General features: G+C 58.1%; 1 protein-coding gene across 1 annotated transcript in view; it reads right to left on the minus strand.

The window, feature by feature from the left end:
• KCNK3 (potassium channel, two pore domain subfamily K, member 3) overlaps positions 1-23,366 on the minus strand; it is a gene marked incomplete at its 5' end in the record, with an annotated part of 34,928 nt that extends 11,562 nt beyond the window's left edge. The window contains one exon of the mRNA XM_004686050.2: positions 23,105-23,366. Within this exon, the coding sequence (XP_004686107.1) occupies positions 23,105-23,366 (262 nt within the window). The remainder of the gene's footprint in view (positions 1-23,104) is intronic.

Raw genomic sequence — 23,366 nt, forward strand, 5'->3', positions numbered from 1 at the left:
TGGGGGCAGCGTGGCCAGGTCATTCGTTCCCTGTTGGCCACACCGTGAGTCCTGGAGCTGAGAACTGAGCCTGCCCAAAGCCTGGCTGCCGGAAACCTCATCCTGTGGACCGTGTGATGAGGCAGGAAAGGGCCCAAAGGGCAAGGTGCATGGAGTTAGGGGGCATTCACCCGCGACACAGGAGGCCTGGTTCCCTACCCCACCTCACTGTAGGGCAGGAGTTGGCAAACTTTTCTGTAAAGGGCCAGATAGTAAATAATTTAGGCTTCAAAGAGCATATGATCTCTTGCAGCTATTCAACCATGCCGTTATTTCATGAAAGTAGCTGTAGACCGTATGTAAAGAAATCGGCATGGTTTATGTTCCAATAAAGCTTTATTTATAAAAACAAGCAGTGGGCCAAATTCAGTCCATGGTTTCTAACTTGCTGAGTCTGCTGTGGGACCGTTGTTAAGACAGATCAGTTCCCTAAGCCTCTTTAATTACCTATCAAGTGGGAAGCTGGATAGGTTATTTCTTCTCTGACAAATTATACTTTAGGCTTTTAATAAATTGCTAGCTCTTCCTGGTCCCTTTATCATACATCGACTCCAAGAAGAAGCATGAGTTTTGGGCAGGGGCTGGAGTGGAAGTGGAATTGGTATCCACAACTTTGGAGGGACATGTCTGCACCTCTGGACTTCTAGACACTGCTCCCTTCTCTTTTTCTGCCTGATGGGTTCTAATCTCCCATCACAGCCCATCTCAAAAGTTGCCTCTGCTGGGAAGTCTTCCCTGAGCCCATCCACTTAAGCAAAGTGTTCTCCTGAAGCCCTTCGTTCATCACTCACTACTCCCCAGCAGATAGTTTTCATGTCTTTAATATGTGCAGTGCTCTACGTTAGAATAATAGCAATTCCCTGTGTTTTCTTTGTATAGAGCTTTGTCACTTACAGAGAATAGTTATATATATTTTATTGCTTGAGCTTGTCCAGATATCTTACAGATGTTAGTATTATTATTTTACAGATAGGGAAACTAATAAGACACAGCGGGATGGGTTTTAGCTCAGGCCACAAATGTCAAAACCAAACTTGAAATCAAAGGCAGTTCTCTGTCCACTGTATTTGGCTGCCCAGGACTCTTCCTGGTTGGCTGGACGTCAGGAGACCTGGCCTGGTTCTTGCTGCAGCACTATGTGACCACAGCAAGCCCCTGCCCTTCCTGGGTTTGGAGTTTCTCCTTTGGGAAATGAAGAGGTTGGACATATTCTTGACCCTGAGACACTCTAGGGTTCTGGCCTTCAGAGGACAAGGTGTTCTCGCCCGCAAACACCAGGGCGAGCGGGGGTCTTAGAGGACTGGCGAGTCCCCAAGGCGATGGCATGGAGCATCTGGGTACACACCAGACCCTCAGCTACTGGGGCCCCAGTGCCTCTTCAGGTCTGGCCTGGCTGGCCCTGAGCAGAGGCTGTGGATGGGGGACACACCCTCAGGCTGGCTGCAGCTGGGCTGGCCTGTTTGGGGTGCTCTAAGATGGCTCCAGCTTAGGTGGAGGGGCAGCTCGAGCCCACCACTCAGAGAGGGAAAATAGAGGCCCCCATCTGAGCACCACATGCAGAAGGCCACAGGGGTCAGGGGAGATGACCCCGTGCTTTTGCCTGAGTGTCCCAGGGTCAAGCATGTCAGAACATTCTGGATGTGGTGTGGCCCCACCACACCTTTCTCCCACATCTCAGTGGCCTCTCAGGCTTTAGGGACCTTCATGAGTGGCATCCCCCCAGGTTATGGGAGGGCGTGTCTGGTAGCGTGTCTCCTGTCTGTCAAAGCAGGTGCTCCCCCCACTCCTTCCTCCTTCCCATCAGGCCTATCAAGGGGCCGTGTCTGAGGTCACGCTGCGTCCCCTCTCTGCTGGCCTGTGCCCGATAGCTGGAGGCAGCAGGTAGAGGCTGGCCACATGTGAGGGGTGCGGGGTGCGGGGCTCGGGGCTCAGATCCAGCCCTGGAAGAGGGGTGCTGCACCCCGGAGGCTGCAGGGCAGAGGGGGTCCCTGGGTGGTCGTGCTGGGCTCAGTAAGACCCCTGGAAAAGCAGCACGGTGAAAATGGCTCTGTCCTCTTAGTTATTTGAGGTTTCTTCAGCACTTCTGCGGTGCGGGGCCCTGGGCTAGATTTTAGGAGAGGCAGGGAGGAGGATGGCTCCACCTTGCGCTCTGGGAATGGAGACAGTGGGCAGGTGTGAGAAGACAGTCCCGGGCTGAGTGTGTGCCAGAGGGCTTGCGGGACTTGGGCACCCAGAAACCAGAGGGGGCTGGAAGGCTCAGCAGCCTGGCCCGTGCCCCTGTGCCAGGCCGTCTCCCCTTGGCGGTGACGCCCGCCCCCCCCCCCACAGCCTCTGCATGTGGCCTGGACACCTGCTGTCCAGGGTGGGGGGTCGCCTGGCTGGTGCGCAGGGCCTCTTGGTCTGGGTGTCACTACGAACTAGAAGGTCACTGTCTGAGGCACCATCCCCCTGCCTTTCTTTTTTGGGGACCGTTTACTATTTTTCTAAGTAAACTTCATTTTAGATAGAATTATTGTGCCAGACCTTTCTTTTCCCAGCCCTGGCTGCTCCCCTCTGTTGCTGCTGTGTTCCCGCCCCGCCCCCTTGCCTTCCTCCTGCCCTGGGCCGCCAGCACCCCTTCTCAGCTCTCCGCCACTCACTTGGCCTCCCTTGGCAATGCTGCCTGGCATCTCCTTACGTGCAACAGTGCCTCTGTGAGCAAACCCCCTCAGCCCAGTCTGTCAGTGGACCATGGTGCTGGACACCGGGCTCCTGAGAGGCCCAGGCCTGCCCCGGCTGGGACTCGCCTCCTGGCCTCCACTCGGTGCTGGGTCTGGGGAGGGGTGGAGTGGGCAGCAGAGGGGACAGAAGGGGCAGCAGAGGCCGCTGGACTCTCTGCTCTGAGGCCTCTACTGAGGGTGGCAGCCTGGGGCCACCTGGCTGCCTTCACAGCAGTTAGCCAGGCCTCCATTACTCCATTTGGATGGGGAAGCTGAGGCCCAGGGAGGCTTAGTACTGCTTGCCCAAGGTCGTACTGGTAAAATGGGCAAAGCTGATTCCACGTCCATCTTTTGGCCTTCAAAGTTCAGCGCTTCTAGGCATCCCCGGGAACGCCTGCTCCGTCAAGGGGGCACAGCTGCCCTCCTGTGACCAGCTTCTTGAGGCGTGTCTGGGCTCAGTGCCTTGGGGCTCTGCATACAGGGTGTCTGAACCATGACGAGGGAGAGGCAGGAGAGCACGTCCTTACAGACTCTCTTGAGTCCCTGCCCTGATTTCTGCCAGGCTGAGGAACCCAGAGCTTGGACGGTTAGTCCTTTCTGTTCCAAGGAGCAGTCCCCTGAGGTCTCCTGAGATTACCGGGAAGGTTCAGGGTCACCCTGACATTGTAGGAGATGAGGAGAGGGAAGCTGGGAACAGAGGCCCCGAGGGAGGTCATCTGTGGTAGACACAGCTGGGTGTCCATCCTCTTCTTGCGTTTTTGGAGCTGTGTCCCTGCAGCGGCCCAAGTCGAGAGCCGTCCTTGGCAGCCTGTTGTGCCATGTGCTCTGGCCACGGCAGGTTGGGCGAGGGGTGGACACTTGATCCAAGAAGCCCCACGCTGGAGGCTGGACTCAGCCTATCAGGTTGTCTCGCTCAGCAGATGTGACAGGGGCCTACTTTGGGGGGCGGGGTTGTGGGTCACAAGAAGTCAGGCCCTCGCTGGGACCAGAATGGCCAGAGTCACATGCAAGTCAGAGTTATGGGGAAGAGGGGCCAGCGTGGCCAGGAGCAGCAGGGACAGGGCGCAGAGGGAGGGAGAGGACTGGGCTCCTGGCGCCGCCTCTCGCTGGCCGAGCTGCGCGGCTGCCCTCCGCAAGTCCCCTTCTCCTCGCACTGGCTGTGGGGCTCTCCCGGCTGCCCTGCAAAGTGTGCAGCACGCCAGGGGGCCCAGGCTGGGTTCCAGGAGACTCCCCGGGGGTGCATGCGCTACAGTGTGACCCTCTGGGTGAGAGCGGCCCACAGACAACCAGAAACATTGCATCCGGCAAGGGGGCAGCTGCAGAGCTGGACCTGGGTCCAGGTCGCCAGCCGCAGGTCTGCTGCTTCTCTGGCGACTCACGCCGCTTCTGTGACCCCATCTCACTAGGGGATGGGTGGCCTGGGTGTTGCAAGTCCTGGGTGTAGCGTTCCCGCACAGGCCTTGCACGTTCCTATGATGGCTATTACTTTAAGCACAACTCGGAGCTGCTACTCCCTGCTCAGAAGCCCCTGAGCTCCCCAAATGCACACAACACAGCCTGGATCTTTCCTGGTCCAGCACGCAGCTGTCCAGCCACACTCTGACCCACCCCTCTACCTGGCCTGCTCTCTCCTGACTCCCCGGGCACTTCTGGTGCCCTCTGTGCCAAGGGTGCCTGCACCATCCCACACTTCACCTCTCAGCACTGAGCTGCTGCCTGGAATTCCCGCCCCCTCTCCTGCCCTCCAAGGACACTCCAGGCTCACCTTCCAGGCTACCTGGCCCCTGACTGCAAGAAAGCCACCTTCTTCTGCCCAGGGGTTAGGCTTGGCACGAGGAAGGCCCTCTGGCTCCCTTGCCCTTCCCAGCAGAGACATGGAGCTGGTGTAGATGGCTGGCTGGGGGCGGCGGGCGGGCACGGCCTCTGAGAGCCCCATCTCCCTCACCTGCTTCCCCACGCTCCTTCCTCTCGTGGCCCGCGTCCCAGACAGCTCTCCGCTGGCAGAGAATTTGGGAGCAGATGCCAGGAGATGTGAAGGAGGCTTTTCTTAGGCTCAGCACCCTCCCAGGGCTCAGGAGCTCAGATGGTGTAGGGTTGGCATGGTGCCCAGGAGGAGAGGGACTCTAGGCAACAGGGACTTCGGTTGGGAGGCAGCTGCCAGGACCTTTTCTCCCGCTGAGCAGCCTGCAAACGTGGTGCCCCAGTGTAAACACACTCAACACCCCACATTCCCCCACTGTGGCCTCTTGGCAGGACGTCTTGCACCACCCAGGGCAGAGGTGGGCTACAGGTGGGTGTGCTCAGGGACACAAGAGAATCTGCATCAGTAAAGGGAGCAGGACACCCCATCCTCCAGCCCCCCCATGCTGACCTCTGTCCCCCACTGTTCATTCAAGTTCCGGTCGCCTCGGGACTAAGGAGCCACCAGAGCCGCCGCCCCTACCACAGCTCAATGGGACGTGAGACTTTCTCGGTTAGGACTGCGCACCCTGGAACACATGTCACACTGCGCCCTGCAGAAGTGTCCTGGGCCTGTCCTCATGGTGCCAGCAGGCGCTGTCCCCACCCTTGGGGACAGAGAGACAGAGGCTCATCCCCTGCCTGCCCTTCAATGCCTGACTCACTCTGGGCCCGAGACCTATCTTCTGACCTCCGATTTCCAGCCCTCTCAAGGATCTCTGCCCCTCCACCACCTCCAAGCTCCTGTCCACACTGCTGTTTGCAGCCCAGAGTCGGAAGAGGCCGGCGGGGCTGGGGTGTAATAGGGCTGACTTCATGGCTCCGTGGCCTAGTGAAGCTGCCCAGTGGTGCATTGATGTCTTGAGCTTGCTTTTGAGGGTGCCCAGAGCTCCAAGCCTGCGGCCTCCCCGGCACCCAGTTCCCTCCAGCTACGGCTCCCAGCTGTGCTGAGGCTACCTGTCCTCCTAGCCCCAGGGTGGAACCTGCAGGAGCTTTCTCTGACTTAAGTGATGAAATGCCTCCCTCCTGCTCCCTCCTCTCCAGTTCAAACAGCGCCAGCTGACCTTTATACAACACTTACTACGTGCCATGAGGCTCTCAGTGAGCTGGTGTAGATGCTTTTTATTCCCCAAACAGCCCTATTTGGTAGGCACTTTTATTATCCCCATTTAGAGATGTGGGAGCGGAGCCACCGAGAGGCTAAGAGGTGTTGAAGGTCACACAGCAAGCCCCAGGAGGTGGCTTCTCCGCACCCCTCACCTACTCTGCGCTTTTCCCCTCCCTTCATCTTCCACCTCAGCAGCTGCAACACTCCCTCCCACGGCTGACCCCCAAATGTGCCTTTCTGCTGTCTCTGCACCCAAGGCCTCCCATCTGAGGGGATTTTCAAGCTGCCTTTTGGTTGGTGTCTGGGAGGGCGGGAGGCAGGCAGGAAGGGAGGTGGCCCACAGGGCACCTCCTTGGTCTTCCCTACTCAGTGTGCACACCTGTGGCTTCCGCTCACCCTTGGGGTCACTCCAGTTCACCCACAAGGGCACTTTCACCAAGGCCAGCAGGGATTTCTCTGCTTTGCCCTTGGATCCCAAGGCATCCCACGGCCGCTCGAGCTACATGGTCTTCTGGGAGACATTAGGAGAAATCTGGGCCTCTATGCGATGCAGCGCCCCAAGGACAGCACTGGGCGAGCAGACTGGGCCCGAGCACCCTGAGTCACGCCACCAGGGCAGCCTCCCAGGCGGTGCTTCGCTCGCTCCCTGCCTGGCCTTGCTGGGCCTCGCTCCGCCCACTGCCCACCTCCTCTGGGGAAGCGCACCCTCCACTTCCTGCCGGCCCTTTGCAGCCTGCTCTCTGTCCGCTTCCTCCCGCACCTGGATTCAGGGGAAGCCGGACTCTGCCCTGTCGGCCCGGCTCCGGAGGACCACCAAGGCCTTGGCCCTTCTGCACCCGCTGGGTGGGGTGGGCGCCGCCCCCCAAACTGGACCTGCCACCGGAAGGCCTCACTCCCCCGGCAGCCCTCCAGGACTGCCCGGCTCCTGTACGCCCTCCCTCCGCAGACACCCAGTCGTTCTCCTTGCCCTCCTCTCCCAACCTGCCCTCCTTTCTCAGTGCCGGCCTTTCTTTGTGCCCCACAACCACCGCCGTCTTCTAGGCCCTCAGCCTTTCCAGCATGGAAAGTCCCCAGCAGCTTCCAGTACCTTCTCCCCATCTCTCCCAGATCAACTTCCAGATAGTGCTCCTCTCTGTTCATGTCATTCCTTTGCTCAAACACCTGCCATGGCTCCCTATTGCCCATGGGGAAAGAAGCCCCAACTTGCCACCTGCTGTTCAGTGCCCTCTGTCATGTGTCCCGGATGGACGCCTCCAGCTTTGGCTACTGCTATGCACCCAAGGGAAGGACTTCAGAGCTAACATTCAGAAGCATTTTTTTAGTCTCCTGCTCTCTTGAAGCCTGCCAGGTGGGGGTGGGGGTGGGGGGTGAGGTGTGGTGTAGGGGTGACGCCGCCCTCGCATCTGCCTCCCACCACCCCGACAGCTGCCCTTTGCCCCAGGCAGCGTGGAGTCAGATGGGCTGAAAATGTGGAAGGCAGGTCTTGGCGGGGGGCTCAGGATTCAGGGATCCAAGGTGCCTCCCACAGACTGGGAGCCACTCACCCCAGGAGGAGGGCCTGGCTTGGGGTGTTAGTGGGACAGAGAAGAACAGCAGCGCTCTAACCCCAACCCTCCTCTGTGCAGAATGTGGCTTATTGTCAGTTCTGAGGATTGGACCGTCGGGGAGACAGTTAGCTCCGCACCCACCCCACGGAGAAGTGGGAAGCCAAGGTGTGTCGGAGGCAGCCGGAGATGGGGGGTTTCTAGGAGCCTTTCGTGGCCCACCCACCTGCACACCCCAGCTGGACCCAAACTTTCAGTGCAGCTGCGGCGGGCGGGAGCTCCCTCTGCCACCCAGCGGGGGCTGGTTAGCGGCTTCCTGCGGGGGGCTTTCGGAGGGGCTGCAGCTTGTCCTGCACCATTGCTGGCCCAAACTGGCACTGGCACCTGGGACGGGCATTCGGCCAGCCACGTGCCAGTGTTTCTTTAAAAATAAACCAGGGAAGAACGAGGATTGAAATAGCCCCAGGGATGTGTGAGGAGCTAATTGCTGCGGTGGCCGCCTGCCCATCAGGGCTTTGGGGAGCAGCTGGGCCCTGGTGTGGCGCCTCGGCTCCTCTCCCAGTCGGTGCTGGCTGTGGGTGCTCCCAGCACGGCCAGGCAGGGCCATGGGGCAGGCAGGCAGGGCCAGGCAGGGCCTCAGAATTCAGGTTAGGAGCTGGGGGCACACGTGGGGGCTCCATCTTGAAAGGGACGGGGGGGGGGGTCTGGGGGGCAGCGGAGACCGAGGTTGGGCAGAGCGCTTCCGCCGGCAGGGCGTCTCTTCTCACCCCACATCGTTTCAGAGCCGGGGCCACGACTTCCTATGGCAATCACCCTGCTTCCAGAAGGGGCTTTGAGGAAGCCCCTCTTCTCCGACGCACATGCATGGCTGGTGCAGCCGGGTGGCTGAGCCCACTGTGCGCCCCCTGGGGACCCACGACCACGCCACCCATCCACACCACTGCCTTGAGAACTTCGAGGCCCATCTTGAGCCACTGGGGAAGAATGCGTGGCCCTCTGGCTGCTGGCCCTGGTGGCCTGTGTGCTCTGTGTGCAGAGAGGGGGCTGGCTGCAGCCAGGCCAGATCTGGAGAGAGCCGGGGAGGTGGGAGCTGGGTTTCCTCCAGGCTCTCAGAAACTCGGGCAGGTCTTCCACCATTTTGCAGAGGTGTGAGAACATCCTGCAGTGACTGGGAGGGACACAGAGCCCAGCTGAGGACGCCGCTGAGGAAGATGGCAGGATCAAAGAAAAAGCAGGGCTTTCCAGAGAGGCAGAGGCGGAGAGGAGTGATCAAAGGCCAGGATGGGGGGGCTGGCGGGCTGTGGAAGAAGCAGGGGGCAGGCCCAGGTGGACGCTGGGGCAGGGTCTACCGCAGGATGAGGAGGGGCTCGGAGTCACACAGCTCTGGACTCGGGGGCCTGGTTGAGTGCCCCGGCCACCACCTTGCTGGGCCCTTGGCTCATTTGCATAATGATCATGACCTGCGGTCTCCGCGGAGGAGATTTGTGGAGTGTTTATGGAAAGCCTGCAGACGGAGCTGGGCATTGTTTGTTTGCTCCTGGAACCTGGTCTACCTTTCCTGCCTTAGAGACCCTGCATGCAGCCGCTCCCAGCCCTGGCACATCTGTTGAATGCCCCTCAGTTTTCACAGTCCATGTCTCTAGTGGCCTCGTATTGCCAAACCCACTGGCGCTTTCTCTGTGGTCATCTGACTCACGTCCCAGCACCAGGTGGGGCTGCAGACTGTGCCCCCGCCCAAAACACTCCTGGTAACTGGACACTGCCCTTCCACTGGGCCCCCGGGATCCTCACAGGCCCCGTCCCTCATCCTGCCCCTCGCAGGGGTGGAGGAAGGGGAGCCCCCACCCTGCCCCGGGCTCTTCTCTCCTATCTCCCCTTCTCCCTGGCTGATCTCATCTAGATGCGATTTTAAATATTGTTTCCATCTGATAACTCCCAAATTTATGTCTTGGCTTTGACCTCTCCCTTGCGCTGCAGACTTGTCTACAGTCTTCGCGGGCTTCTATGAAGCAGCTCCTAATTAAGCTGTATGTTTAAAACAGAGCTTGAATCCCATCTCGTTAGCAGACCCATAACTCTGAGTTCATTTCTCGTCTCGGTAAATGCTTGCTCTCTACCCAGTTGCTGGGGTCGAAGACCATGCCTGGCTGTTCTTTCCCCAACCTCCGTCCCCGACACAGCCACATATCCATCAACAAGCCCCGCCAACTCTGCCCTGGAAACACCCCTCCACCCACCACACCTACCACTCCTGGCCCCCCCTCGTCCAGTCACCATCATTCCCTCTGTCCAGTCTCTGAACTGCAACCCGGATGGTCTCCCAGCTTCCCATACACACTTGGCCACCACAGAGCACCAAGGCAAACGTTAAGTCACATCACATCACAGCCGGCCTAAGACCTTCCAGTGACTTCCATCATGCTTAGTGTATAGTCCAAACACTTGACCACAGCTTTCTCATCTCCACAAGAGCCAGCTGTTTCCACCTCTTTGCTCTGGATGCTGCCCTGGCCCTCACACCCAGCAGCCCGGCCAACCTGGGACCTTCCTACTTGCTGTGACCCCTGGGAGGCATCGCACGGGCCCCTCCCCAAGGGCGATGTTAGGGTCATTTGCTGCCACTGCTTCTTTTACTGTCTCCTGACACTTGTCAGCACTGGGATGATACTGCGTCTTTGTGATCAAAGTTTAGCTTATTGACTCTGCCTCCTCTGAAGTGTAGGCATCATGAGGGCAGGGCTGAGTCTCTGGGGCCTAGAATTGTCCCCAATACATGGAAGATGCTCAGACGAATGAAGGGAATAGAAAAATGACTGTGGGTGCCCTGGGGGAGGGGAGAGAGTCAGGGCCCTGGGTTGGCTTTAGCCAGGACACTGCTAGTGGCTGGGGCAGCCTGCGCCCCTTGCTCCCCACCCTGGGGCTCATCTGGAAGAGACAAGGGTTGGACTGAATCGGAGAGTCTCAGGGAAACCAGAGGCTCCCAGGAATGGCTGCAGTGCCATCCACTGCTAAGCGGAGACCCTCTTCTGCATGGGCATGCCAGGTGCCACAGCCTGGACACACCCATTCTGGGCAAAGAGGACAGTGCTGACCTCCAGGAGGCCGGCGTCTGAGCCATGACAGAGCTGGTCCCGTCCCATAAACATGTTAAGCTGGAGTGAGGTGTCAAACCATTGCGAGGACGCAGGGGGCTGACAGGCACCTCACCTCAGAGTCCGGTGAGTCCCTGTGGAGCTGCACTGCAGGCAGGACCAGACGCCGGGGCCTCACTCAGGCCAGCGCAGGTCCAGAGCCCATCTGGAAAAAGACTGTCTGCAGCCTGAGGCCTGCCTCCCCCACCCGCCCAACTCCTGCTCCTCAGAAAGTCCTGACTGGGTCAGCCTGCTCTCAGCAGCTCTGCCCCCTCGGCACCCCATCCCAGGACTTCTGGGGCCCCTGCCCTTCCTGGAGGGAGGCTCCCGCATTCCAGCCATCCCAGGGGCCGGGGAGGCCGACTTGCCCTGCTGATAAGCAGGGTCGTAACCACAGTCAAAAATGCTCTCTTTCCAGAAAGGGTGACATGGAGGTCTTGGATGGAACTCTATTCTTGGGACCAGACACGGAGGAAGTCCTCCAGGGCTCCGCCAGCCTGGGGTGAAGTGAGGACAGGCATGGAGCCCCAGCAGTGTGCCTCTCAGGGGGCTGGAAGTGAGGCCACCAGTGGGCCCAGCAGAGGCCACTGAACTCAAGGGCCCAGTCCCCTGCGGAAAGGGGGGTGGGTGTCAAGCCTGGTAAGAGCAGAGGGACAGTGGAGGGGATGTGAACACACTTTCCTCAGCTCCACTATGCTATCACCGGCCACAGCTGCAAGCAAGCCCACCTCTGTGACTACTGGATCATCCTGGGGAGGCGGGGTCATCTGGAAGGGGTCACCTCCTTGCGGCTCCGGGAGGGCCAGCGCTCAGAATGCCAGGGCTGAGGTGGGCGCCCCGGGGAGCAGGGCTGCACTGAGTTTGGGTCCGGGTCTATCTCTAGGCTGCCTGAAGTAGATGGTGACCAAGAGTTTCCCCAGAGGGCCTGACTCTGTCTACCTCTCACAGTGGAAAACCTACCAGGTGAGGTCACGCTGGCTCTGTCTGGCCAAAGCCCCCAGTTTGTTCTAGACATTCCCACTGAAGGCCCCCCCCCCCGGGCCCACCTGACCCCAGGATTGTTTGAGAGCAGGCTGAGAGCTAAGCCAAGAAGAAAAGATCAGCTTGCTTCCAGGCCACCCCACCCCCAGACTCAGTCCCCTTCTCCTCTGGGGGAGGGGACTTGACCTTCTCCTGGGGCTACCCACTGACTCCCACCATCTCCACCACCTGGCTCATCCCAGAAGCTTTAACTTGTCCACTCCTCAACCACCCCTGAATGCTTAAGTATCAGGGCAATCCAGAAAGAAAGCACCAGCTTCTGGAAAGCGCTAGCTTCTGGCTGGCGAGCGGCCAGCCTCCTGAGTACAGAATGCTGACCCGAAGAAACGCTCTTCTCTCCCAGTTCCCAAACCCGGCAGCAGGGGCAGGGGACAAAAAGGAACCCTCATCCTCTGTGGGTGGGAAAATAGGGAGGTCCAGCCCCGTAGACAGCAGCGTGGAGGTGCCCCCAAATATCACAAGTAGATCAGCCATATGACGCAGCAATTCCACTCTGGGCTTTTGAACAAATAAGTGGTCCCACCTACCTGCCCCCTAAATACCCCTGGCCCAAGAAAAAAGGCAGCAGGAAGTATGTAAGTTAAGGATCCTTTAAAGGCAGCTTGGCGGGGGGAGCGACGGGGGGGGGGAAACCTAAGAACTCATTTAACCACTTGAAGCAACATCTGGTCCTGCATGCGATACTGGTTTGGATAAACCCATAAAGAACGTCTTTGGATGACAGCGAAATAGTGGCTCACACCTGTGAGCACAACCCATGTTGCAAGGATTAGAAGCAGCCAGTGCTGGTGAGGATGTGGGGGACAGGAGCCCCGACACGCTGCACTGGGGATGCAGACCCACCAGCCCTCAGACCGCAGCGTAGCTGTTTTTTAAAAAATGAAAAATCCAACAATTCCACTCCCGCTCTCTACCTGGAAGCAGCAAACGCTGACACGAGGCTACAGGGCCCCCTATTTCATGGAAGCTTTTCTAGCAGCCTCGTTACGGGACCCAAGTGCCCAAGCACAGGCGAGTGAACTAGGAGCACACAGTGCCTGTGCACAGAGAAATACTACTCAGCTATGAAAACCGACGAAGTCTCGCCGTCTGCGACGTGGATCGAGCGAAGACACTTACATGTGGACAGTGGAGAACCAAAGCCGGGTCAGCGGAACCAAACCTACGACATGACCATGGAATTGAGGCGACGAGATGGGGAGGGGGGGAGGAGAGCCAAGTGGGGAGCACTTCAGAGGGGCCTGGGAGGTGGTGACACGCCTCTCAGGAGGTGTGGCCCTCTAGTTCTCAGTCACATGCGGCGTTGCAAACCAAGGTGACACAATAAAATTAAGAATGACAAAATGGTCCCCGGGGCTTAGTGGGGTCTTAGTGTTGCCTCAGAGCAACGGCCCCATGGTGCAGGCTTCATCTGCAATGAGATAGCTCTGGCCACACTTGGTCACCTGCCCCGCTGCCCCTCGCTGATCACTCCTAGGAGCCATCGCTTGCCCCCGCCCTGTTCAGAGGATGGGTGACAAATCCATGCAACAAAGGCCATGGGTGGCAAGTGCGCTCCCCACACAGCCCGTCCTGCTCTCCGCAGGCTTCTGTGACGCCCCTGACCTGCACGACAGGGGGTCTGCCCACCTGCGCTGCAGTCCAGCGCCAGGCCACCAGGAGCAGGGAGGGTCCTGTGCTAGGACCGGATGGTCAGGACGTGACCTCCCGTGTTTGCTGACCACTGCATGTTCTCTGGTCAGTTTCTTCATTGGCAAAGTGAGACCGATGCCCCCCCTCTGCTGGGCCATCTGAGGCTCCGACTTACTGTCGGGCCTGTCCTTATCACCCTGGAGCTGTGCAGGCTTTACACACCCAAGCGCATGGCATTGCTTGCAGAGAGCCCCTGGGGTTCAGTCATTGCCTCTGAGCCTCAGGATCCTCATCTGTAAAGTGAGGCTTTGTTAGTGCCACCCTCACACGGGACTGTGAGGATTAAATGAGGCAAAGCTCATGGCAGGCTCAGCCCAGAATAACTTCCCCGTGAGCGGTGACCTTGGTGCTTGACCCTGAACACCCAGGCTTTGTGGGGAGTGGCGGCTTCCTGGGGTCCAAGATCTGTAGGGAACAGCCAGGGAGATGCTGTTGTTGCATGGACCTAAGGCATGTTCGGAGCTACCTCCCCCAGCCTGCCCCCGCCTGCCCCAGGCCACAGGGAGCTCCCGCCCCGCCCCGCGAGGATGGACCAGCCCAGGGGAGCAGCAGCTACCCCAGGCATTCAGGAGCAGTCTGAGAGCCTGGCGCCCAATCTCCGGGCTGCTCCCCTGGGCCTGACAGTCTGGCCTCTGGAGAGAGCCCCCCAGACGGTCCTGTGGCTGGCGGGCTGGAATGTGCCTCTCTGGATGTTTCTGAGATGCTTATTTCTGCATGGTCCAGAGAGGCCTGCACATTCCTGGGGTGGAACACGGCGTTCACGCCAAGCTGTGGAGCCTCGAGCAGAGATGCCGGGTCCTGCGAGTGGGCCGGTGGTCTGTGCAGAAGCTACCCCATGGCTGCAGCTCTGCTCAGTGCTGCCCCAGGGGTCCTGCACACTGTGGAGGATTGGGTTTGGGTGGCTCCAGAGCCAGCCTTTGTCCAAAAGAGGACATGGGTGGGGAGGAAGTAAAGGTCTCCCTGGGGTGGGCTGAGGTCTGTTGGGTGACAAGGTGAGGGTGAAGGGAGGTGACCAGGATTCAGGCTGCCACTACCCTTCCCTGGAGCCGTGGGGCCCCTCTGGTCAGGGTCCAGCACAAGGACACAGGTTGGGTCTTTCACTTTCCTCCTCCTGCCCGCCTGCTGGGGTCCAGTCCCAGGCCCTGTGGGTTCTGCTCCCGACAACATTCCTTGGCACTGCTGGTGCACCGCTCCCACATCTGGATCCCAGAATGCTCTCCCTGCCCATCTTCACCTGCTCCGTCTTCATCCTTCATTCAAGCCTTTCTCACCTGCTCCTTGTTGCCTTCTCAGATCCCTAATGTGTAATCACTCCAAAAGGATTTAGCATATTTCCCAGGTTTTCAGGATTCCACTAGGCCAGAGAGAGATTCCTTGCAGGAGGATCTAGGCCTTAGTTTTCTTCTCCCACTATCCAGTATAGTGCCTGGCACTCTGGAGAGCTCAGTGATTCTTGGTAAACTGAACTGAAATGAAGGCTAAGGCTGGCTGCCTTTGGACGGTGACCCAGTGGGTCCAGAGGCCTGGGGGCCACTGTCCCCCTCTGGAGACGCCACTGCCCAGGCTGCTGCCTCGAAGCCCAAGACACCAAGGCCTCTCAGAAGCCTTTTATCGCAGCTCCAGGCTGCAGGCTGATGGCACAGTGATGGTGGTTTTGATGGACTGACTTGCCGCGGCTAAAGCCCCGAGATCCTTAATCAAATGTTAACCTAGGGGTTGCTGTGGAGGCATTTTATAGATGTGATTAAAGCCCATAATCAGTTGACTTTAAGTTAGGGACAGAGATCATCCGAGACAATCTGGGAGACTTGATGCAATCATCTGAAAGGCCTTAAGAGCTAAGCTGTGACTTCCAAGAAGGAGGCTTTCTGCCTGTGGACAGCAGCTTCAGTGCAGGCTGGAGAAAGTGCCAGCCCATCTTCCCTGATGGCCTGCTGGGAGGATCTCAGATCCGTCTAGCTTACATCATCACATAAGCCAATGCCTGGTAATACGCCTTTTAATATCTGTCTCCTGCTGGCTCTGCTTCTCTGTTTGAACTCTTACTGACACAGGTCACCTCTGCACACAACCGTCCAGCCTCCTTGTGATGGGGAGCTCACTACCTTTCAAGGCAGCCAGTACACCTTCGGTCAGTCTCAGCTCCAAGTCCTGCCTTATACTGGACTTGGTGAAGCCTTTCTATGGACGCTCCTGACTTGTGCTAGTTCAATCCCTTGGGCCCAATCAGCACCATGTTGGTGCTTGACTAAACAGCCCAGCAGATACTCAAAGGCAGCACCCTTTCTCCACACCTTCTCCTGGAAGGGTCTCTCATTTAGACAGCACTCCCTGTTTCAGATCTCCCCGGCTGTTGATAACCCCCTTACAGCTCTCACACACAAAGTGACACACAAAGTGACCTGACAAATCTCGATGAGCGCAAGCCTGCCCTGCCAGCTGCGCTCTACACTAAAACCTGCAAAAGGTGAGCACAGAATAATGGGGCTTGGGGCCCATGCTCGAGGTCCGTGCCCGGGGACTCTCAGTGCATGGGAAGACAGAGTCTCTTCTCGAAGGAAGAAGGGAAGCTCTTTTGCTGTTGGGGGTGGCTGTCTTAGTGACTATGGGGATTTTAGGCAGATGAGGGAGGGATCAATTCCCCACTGCACTGTTTAATCTATGGAGCTCCAGCTCTCCAGGGACCTCAGGTGCTTCCGTGGTGACAGGAGAGGGAAAGAGGACAGCCGAGGACCAGTGAACTCTGCCCTTCTCCACTCCTCCCCTCCCCTCAGGGACAGCACAGCATGGGGCCCCACTCAGGTTCCTCCCCAGACCCAAGGGGCTAGCACAGTCCCCTCCAGCCTCAGAGAAAGCCCGCCAGCTCTGAGGCCGTGACCTGATAGCCCACCACCAGATTCCTAAGGGATGTTCCAGCTCCAAACCTTCTATTCTTAAAATCACAGTTCACACCTCATGTCTGTGGCCAGAAGTGGGGTCTCCACATAATTTAGATCCTTGCTACTCAAAGTATGGATCAGTCAGCAGCAGTAGCCCTTGAGGGCTTAGAACTGTGTATTAGGTCTGGCTTCAGACCTAGTGATTCAGAATCTGTACTTAAACAAGACCAAGCAGGTCATTCGTTTGTGTGAACCTGGAGAATTTCTGAATTGCCGGGCTAAACTTCAGCACCCGCTGCAGAATGCACCCCATAACACAGACGGGAAGCCGGGGGTCACCAGGTGCCTGCTCTTCCTGCGAGTCCAGGGGCACAGAGAGAGAGCTGGACCGGCCTCTCAGTGGACAGAACTGTTTCCAGCTCCCTGGACAGGCTCCTGCTGTATTTCTGGCAGTCAGGGGCCCTCACAAAGGGGCCCTTGTCTGTCACTCACTGGAGGGACAGTGGGGGTGGGGGGCAGGAGCTGGCATGTGTGAGGAGGGAGGAAAGGAGGAAGCTGGCTCCGGCCTGCAGCAACCCAGGAGGCTGCAGGGCACTGAGAGGCAGGCTAGGCGGGCCGACGCTGCAGCCAGGGGTGTGCCCGGCCTGGCGTGGCCTGGTGCTTGGGGAGGGGCAGCCCCAAGTGAGCAGCAGGTCCCCAGGTGCCACCTGGAAGCTGCCTTAACCCGGGCAGTTTCTGGACAACCAGCAAGTGGGGACAGACGGGGAGGCGGCTAACTGCCCTCTGCTGCCGAAGGCCCCTGTCATTCCACTCACTGAAACCAGAGGCCCCAGAGGGGCCGGGAGAGGGCCAGGGCCAGCGAACGGGCTGGTGACAGCTTGCTGTCTTCTCCAAGAACCAGTGGGGTGCCCAAGAGCATGGAGGGGGTGCCATAAATAGGGCTGCAGGCCAGCTCTGAGGACAGGCTGAGTGTGGCCTTCAGCATGCTCCTCCTCCAATCTGAATTTTAGTTTCCACACCATGAAGCAAAGAGGCTGCCGTTCAATTCTGATATCTGTTTGGGCCCAGTGCTCGACCCATGATCCTGAAGGGGCAGGTGGGCTGACTCGGAGGCCGCAGCTGAGTGCCCTGCTTGGCCCCACCACCAGCCTCCTCCTTGGTGGCTCTACTGAAGGAGCACAGGCAGTCGCTGGGAAGGGCGGCTGCGGGCCCCATGAATGATGCCCCAGGGGGTCTGGGTCTCGCTATGTTTGTATGGTCCTAGGCCAACTCCCAGCCTTTCTGAGCTTCCCCGTCCTTGACTGTAGCAGGGTGGTCGCGAGCCTGCCCTCCCAGGGCAGCGTGGGACTGCAGGTGGTGAGCAGTGCCTGGACAGAGCCCGACCATTCCAGACCCCGTCCGTTTCCTGCACCCGAGGCAGGCCTGGCGTGAGCAGCTCTGGCCCCCTCCCTGCCGGGACTCGCCTTGCTGCTGGCTGGTGGCAGGGAAATCAGTTTTACATCTTTTTTATTACAAAATCAACTCACAGATTTACCGTTTGTGCTGCCAGCTGAAAGCTGTTTTTAGTGGTGATTTGCGCGACGTTCATCTGCGCGTGTTTATGTTTTCTTTGAAGACACTTACTGTGTTTGTCCTGCCCCCACTCTGGCCAGGCGAGTGCCTTCTACTTCTGTCCTGCACTTGCTCCCACTTCCTCCATGTCTCCCACCCCCGTAGTGGTGGACCTGCACACAGGAGGCTTTGAGAGTCAGAGGACCTCTGGCCAAATAGACCCCTTTTGTCCATGAGGAAACTGGGGGTCACAGAGGACCTGCCTGCGAGCTCTGAGGAACTGGAACTGCTGCCTCCTCGCTCCACTCGGGGTCGGTCCTCCCACCAGCATACCCTTCCTCCTTTTCAGCAGGGCCTGCCTACTCAGAGTGGGGAGCCAGGGGTCAGAGAGGTTCCAGGTACGGGGACAGAGCTGGGGAAGCCTGAGATGGGGCAGTGGGATTAAGAGGCGAAAGGGCCGATATGATGGATCCTGTCCCAAAACCCCAGGGCAGCTCCTCTGTCCACCTGACTCCTCTGGGGACCTGAATGTGTCTCTAGAGGCACTCGAGTCCCAGCAGGATGAAAGAGTGACAGACCCTCAAGCAGCCCTTTCAGGTAACCCCCACACCCACCTGCAGCAGAGGTAGCTGTGTTATGGTAACCCTTGGGAGACTGAGTGGTCCCCTTCTGTGTGGGGGTGGGGCGGGGGCAGAGTAGTAATACAGGAGTAATAATATTAATAATGCTCATCGTCGCCAAGACTGTGAAGTGCCTCATGGGTACTAGGCCCATTCAATACCGGAAGGCAGAGATTCTCCTCTTGGTGTTATCAGTGACAAGAGAAGCTCAGAGAGGTCAGGTAACTTGTCCGAGGGCCTGTAGCTAGGGTGAGTGTCTGGGGGCTTCAGAGAGGTGGGCTGGAAGCCACCCCAGGCCCTCAGGCTCCTGAGCCTGTATCTGTGTTCCCACACCACCCTGCAGAAAAGGCGTGTGGGAGGAGCAGACGCTGCCGAGTCGTTGTGGGCCATTCTGGGCTGCACCGATCCTTGGTCTCCCGGGAAGTCAGGAGAGGACGGCACAGCAGCTGGACGCCCGGTGCTATGGGAGACGGTGCGTCACCAGGGAACAGGCCGGGTGACAGTGAGATCTGCTGTCTGGGTACCCAAAGGCCAGGGTTCTCGATAGGAGGTAGCTGCAACTTGCTGTGTGATTTGGGCCAGTGATAGACCTCGGCAGGTATTCGGGTGCTTTTAATGTCTTCTGTCACCCCTTTTACTCGAGGACTTTGGGATGGGGGGTGGTGGCAGATCACTTCTGTACTTTCTTCCTTCTTGGACAGTGGGTAAAAAGTAGATTTCCCTGGGAGCCACCCACACGAATCCAGTCCACAGCCTAAGGGTTTCCCTGGCCATGTGGTGAGCGAGGGCATCTGTGCTCAGCTTGGGACAAGCGGGAAGCTGGAGAAAGAGAACAGAGTTTTCCTGCCCCAGCTCTGTCAGCTGCTCCATCACCTGGTCTCTTGGTGCCTTAGAGCCACAGGACTCCAGGGACAACAGTGGGAGAACAGGCAGCTGTGAGCTGCGGGCGCTGGTGCTGGGCAGCCTGGCAGGTGGTCTGGATTGGCCAGGGGCCAAGGGCAGGGCCATCAGTGTGTGTGGAAGTGTGTTTTACGGGGAGGGGGGGCGGGGTGGGGGGGAGACACACCCTGGCTCCTGGTGCCCTCAGGTTACGAGGGTCTGGGCTGGATTCTTGAAGTGGAGAAAGGACTGGCAAAAAATCCCGGGCATGTGAGACCAAGAGGCTTAACTGAAAGTGGGCAGGTGCCATCCTTTCGAGTCACAAGGCCATGGGTGAGTCATTTACACTCTGAGCCTTGGGTTTCACAGCTGAAAAATGGGGACAATAATGCCTATCTTGAAGGCTGGTGAGAGAATTAAATAAGGGGATGAAGTGTTGAGTGTGGAGAACCCGCCAAAGAGCAGCTAACAGATGATGGCTGCGGTTATTGTTGTTGCTGCTATTAATAATAATAATAGCGGAAAGGCATCCGGATGGCAGGCTGGAGAGTCAGACTGTGCCGCCCTTTGGCTCCGGCCTCTCACCTCTCTCTTCCTTCCGTGTAAGAAGGAGGAGGGGGCGGCACCAGCTGAAACCTGAGGCCCCTCCTGCTCTGACAGCCTCAGGCCAGGAATAGATGGGGCTGGGGCCCTGGAGGAGTGTAATGACTCAACAGCTACAGAGGTTAAGCTTTCCCAGAAAAGAGTTTCCATTTGCATTCGATGAACTTAGGACCCAACAAAGGAAGGATTTCCTGGCTGGGAGGCCAGGGATGAAGGAGCCGGAGGAATCCTTGTAGCTGGCGAAGGCAGTGACTAACCAGGTGAATGACTAATTCAGACCCTGCTGACCTTCAACCAGTCAGGACGGCCCATAGCACACTGCAAGCTGGCGTCACGGAGCACATCGTGGCCGTGCCAACCCCTGCTGGCTCTGGGCTTCACAGCATATGGAGGCAGAGGAAATTACCAAGAGACTGGCAGGGAATGAGCACTGGGCTTAGTGTCAGAAGACCCAGCTTCTCACCCTCATTCCACTGCTCCCCGCTGGGTGATTTGGGGGAAGTCCCTGCCTCTCCCTGAGTCTCCAGGCCTCCAGCTAACATCTGCCCTGGAGCTTCTGTAAACTGTGAAGGTGGAGACACCGAAAGAGATGAAAGTGCATTGTTCCTGTGAGTGACTGGGAACTTGCCTCGGGGGACCCGTTTGGGTCCCCAAAGGAGTCAGGTGGACAGAAGCTGCTGCCCTTGAGTTTGGGGTCAGGATCGGTCAAATATTGGCCCCCTTTCATCCATCTCATCACAGCCCAGAGAAGTTTTCTTAGAGCAGAGTCCCTGAGGACAGCTTCCACACAAGTGGCATAGCCAGCGGGAGAGATGACAAAAAGCTAGGGATGGTTGAATGGGGCTGGGAGTGGGCAGTGCCAGTCTGGGGCCCCACAGAACCAGGGTGGTCCTTTGATGCTGTCTTTCCTCTTGCCCAGCACTTTATAAATAAATCATCACCAGAACGGCACTCTCTGCCTCTGTGCCCAGCTTTTAGCTTCTCTCTTGGTGAGGACCACAGGCACTTTGGGAACTGAGTGGGGGGTGGGGGGGAGGATGATGCTCTTTTATTCCTGCACACCTTATACCCGTCAATAGCATTCTCTGAATGCAGTGTGCCGTGGGGTGCTGTGCCAGCTCTGGGGGCAGGAGCTGGGAACCACAGGGTCCTGTCCACATGGAGGTTAATTATAGCATGACCAAAGAGACAAAGCACATCCTTAAAGTGTGAATAAGCATATGAAAGAGACTACGCTGTGTCACCAGGTTGTCCTGATGTAAGTCCCACCATTGTCCAGAGCAGCGGCCCTGGATGGTCTAGGATACTTTCAGGGGGAGGTGGGATTTGAGCAGTACCCAAGAGATTGGCTTAGATGAGAGAAATAGAAGAAAGTAAAAGTCATGCTGGACAGGCACTCTTAAGACATTCTTAGGGAACAGTTTGGTGACCTTGGAAGGCTGGTAAAAGTAAGAAGTGAAAAATGAAGTCAGAAATAGGCACCTTGGAGTCACATATCAAAGATCTTAAAATCTAGGATAAAGATCATGGACCAGTTTCTGTGGGCAGTGCCACAGAGGGCTGTTGTGAAGGGCATAGGGATGGTCAGTGATGTCCTGTGGGGGGAGACTTTTCCTGGCAGCATTGTCCAGGGCAGCTTGCCCATGGGGAGAATGAGGCTGGAGATAGGTGAAGAGGTCAGTTTGGAAGTTACTGTGGGCCTGGGGAGCAGGGGACTGAGAAAGAAAGGGGGCACATAGCTGTGGGGGTTGGTGTGTGGGAAAAGGGAGAGAGAGGAGGTTGAAGGCTCTTCAATTTGATTCTCCAGACAACTGAGCAGCTCCTGAAATCCTGGCAGGTGGCAGGGAGGTGGGGAGGAGGAGCAGACCCCAGACCAAACTTGGCCTGTCCTTTTCCAGGACAGCAGGCCCTCATCGGCAGGTCTGAGTGCACCCATCCTCCTCTAAACCCACAGGGTCAGTGGAAAATAAGGGTGCCCCCTCTTGGGCCTCATCTGCTTCTGGAAAACCCCATCCTTTCTCCTCCAAGAGAACAATCCAGAAACCTCATAGTCCCACTGTGGTTCCCAGAGAGCCGAGGCGCCTTGGGATGCAGTTCTGCCATGGCTAGACTGAAGGGACAGTGTCTAGTCCTGGTTTTCTACCCTCTCGACTCCTGTTGACTCCTAGGGAAACACTTTCCTTTTGTCATGAGCTATGCCAAGTAGCAGTGAGGCCTGGGAGCGCAGCCAATGAGAGGCTGGTCAGGGAGAGTAGAAGAAATGGGCGAGATGAAGGAAACAGCTTCTGGAGAATCTCAGTCAGCTTTGGGGGAAGGCAGGCTCCTAATCCCAGAACCCAAGCACGTTAGGACTGGGAGGGACTCCTGGAGATCATTTCAGTCAACCGCTACACCCTGTCTGGAGGTGAGCCCGAGTCCCAGGAGGGGACGGGACCTGGCCAAGGTCATCCAGCAGAAGTGCTGGAGCTGGGCTAGGCTCCTACTCTTAGGAGCAGGAAGGTGTTTACTCTTGTCTGGACACTTTCTAGTAGATCACTGGGGCCTCCCCAGAGTCCTTTCCTAGAGATTCAATCGTGCACTTTGTGTATGTGAGCTCCTGTGCCCAGGTTGTGAGAGCCAGTGGCCGCCCACACTGTGGTCTTCCCTGGCTGGTAGAAAGAACTTGGGCCATTCTTAGGAGATGACTGTTTTCCTGGGACAGCAGAGAAGAATGTGGACGGGGCTGGATCTGACTTCCAGCATCAACTCTGCTGTCCTAAGAAAATTAAAGGTGCTTACTGGCAATGCCCAAATGCCTGGAGTTCAACACACACACACACCACCACCACCACCACCACCACCAGCGTACCAGGTGGCACCCATAGCTGCAGTTATAGGTGTTTCAGGAACCCAACAGAGTGCCCTGGAGTCACTTGTCTCCTGGAGCCCAGCTTGTGAGGTGAGCAAGCCCCTCTGCAGGGACACGGTGTCTTCTTGCGCTCCCCGCCCCTCACACACTGTGTTCCAGGGCCTGGAGCCCGGCCACACCCCTTCTCCTCGAACCTCGAACCTCCTAAGGTCCTTCCTGCCCCTCTCACACACTTCAGAGTCCTCTGGGGCCCTCGCACAGTCTGGTAGGGACAAGTTAGGGCAGGCTAAAGAGTCAGGTCCAGAGCCAGGAACTGAAGCCTCCACCTCCCCAGCCCTCACCGATTCCTGTCCCCGCGAGGCAGACTCGCCAGGCTGAACTTGGGTTCTGGGGGCTTGGGGTTCGGCGCCTAGACCCTCTCGGCGGAACCCCCAGTCCCAGCGGCTTCAGGCTACTCCGGGACCCGACGCTCAGTCTCCGGGTTGCCGCCCCCCGCCAGGCGAATAGTTACCGATGGTGGTGATGACTGTGATGGCGAAGTAGAAGGAGCCGGCGAAGCGCCACTGCACGCCGGCCTTGTGCGGCTTGAGGCGCAGCACCACCCGCTCGAGCTCCTCGTAGCCGCCCTGGCTGAGGTTGTAGCGCGCCCGCAGCTCCTCCTGCCGCAGCTCCAGCCGCTGTCGCTCGATCATCTCCGGCTCCGACTCCAGCGCGTCGAAGACCGCGGCGCCCACCAGCAGGTAGGTGAAGGTGCACACGATGAGCGCCAGCGT

Source organism: Condylura cristata, unplaced genomic scaffold (genome assembly GCF_000260355.1).
Source record: "Condylura cristata isolate star-nosed mole 26May11 unplaced genomic scaffold, ConCri1.0 scaffold00020, whole genome shotgun sequence".
NCBI lineage: Eukaryota > Metazoa > Chordata > Mammalia > Eulipotyphla > Talpidae > Condylura > Condylura cristata.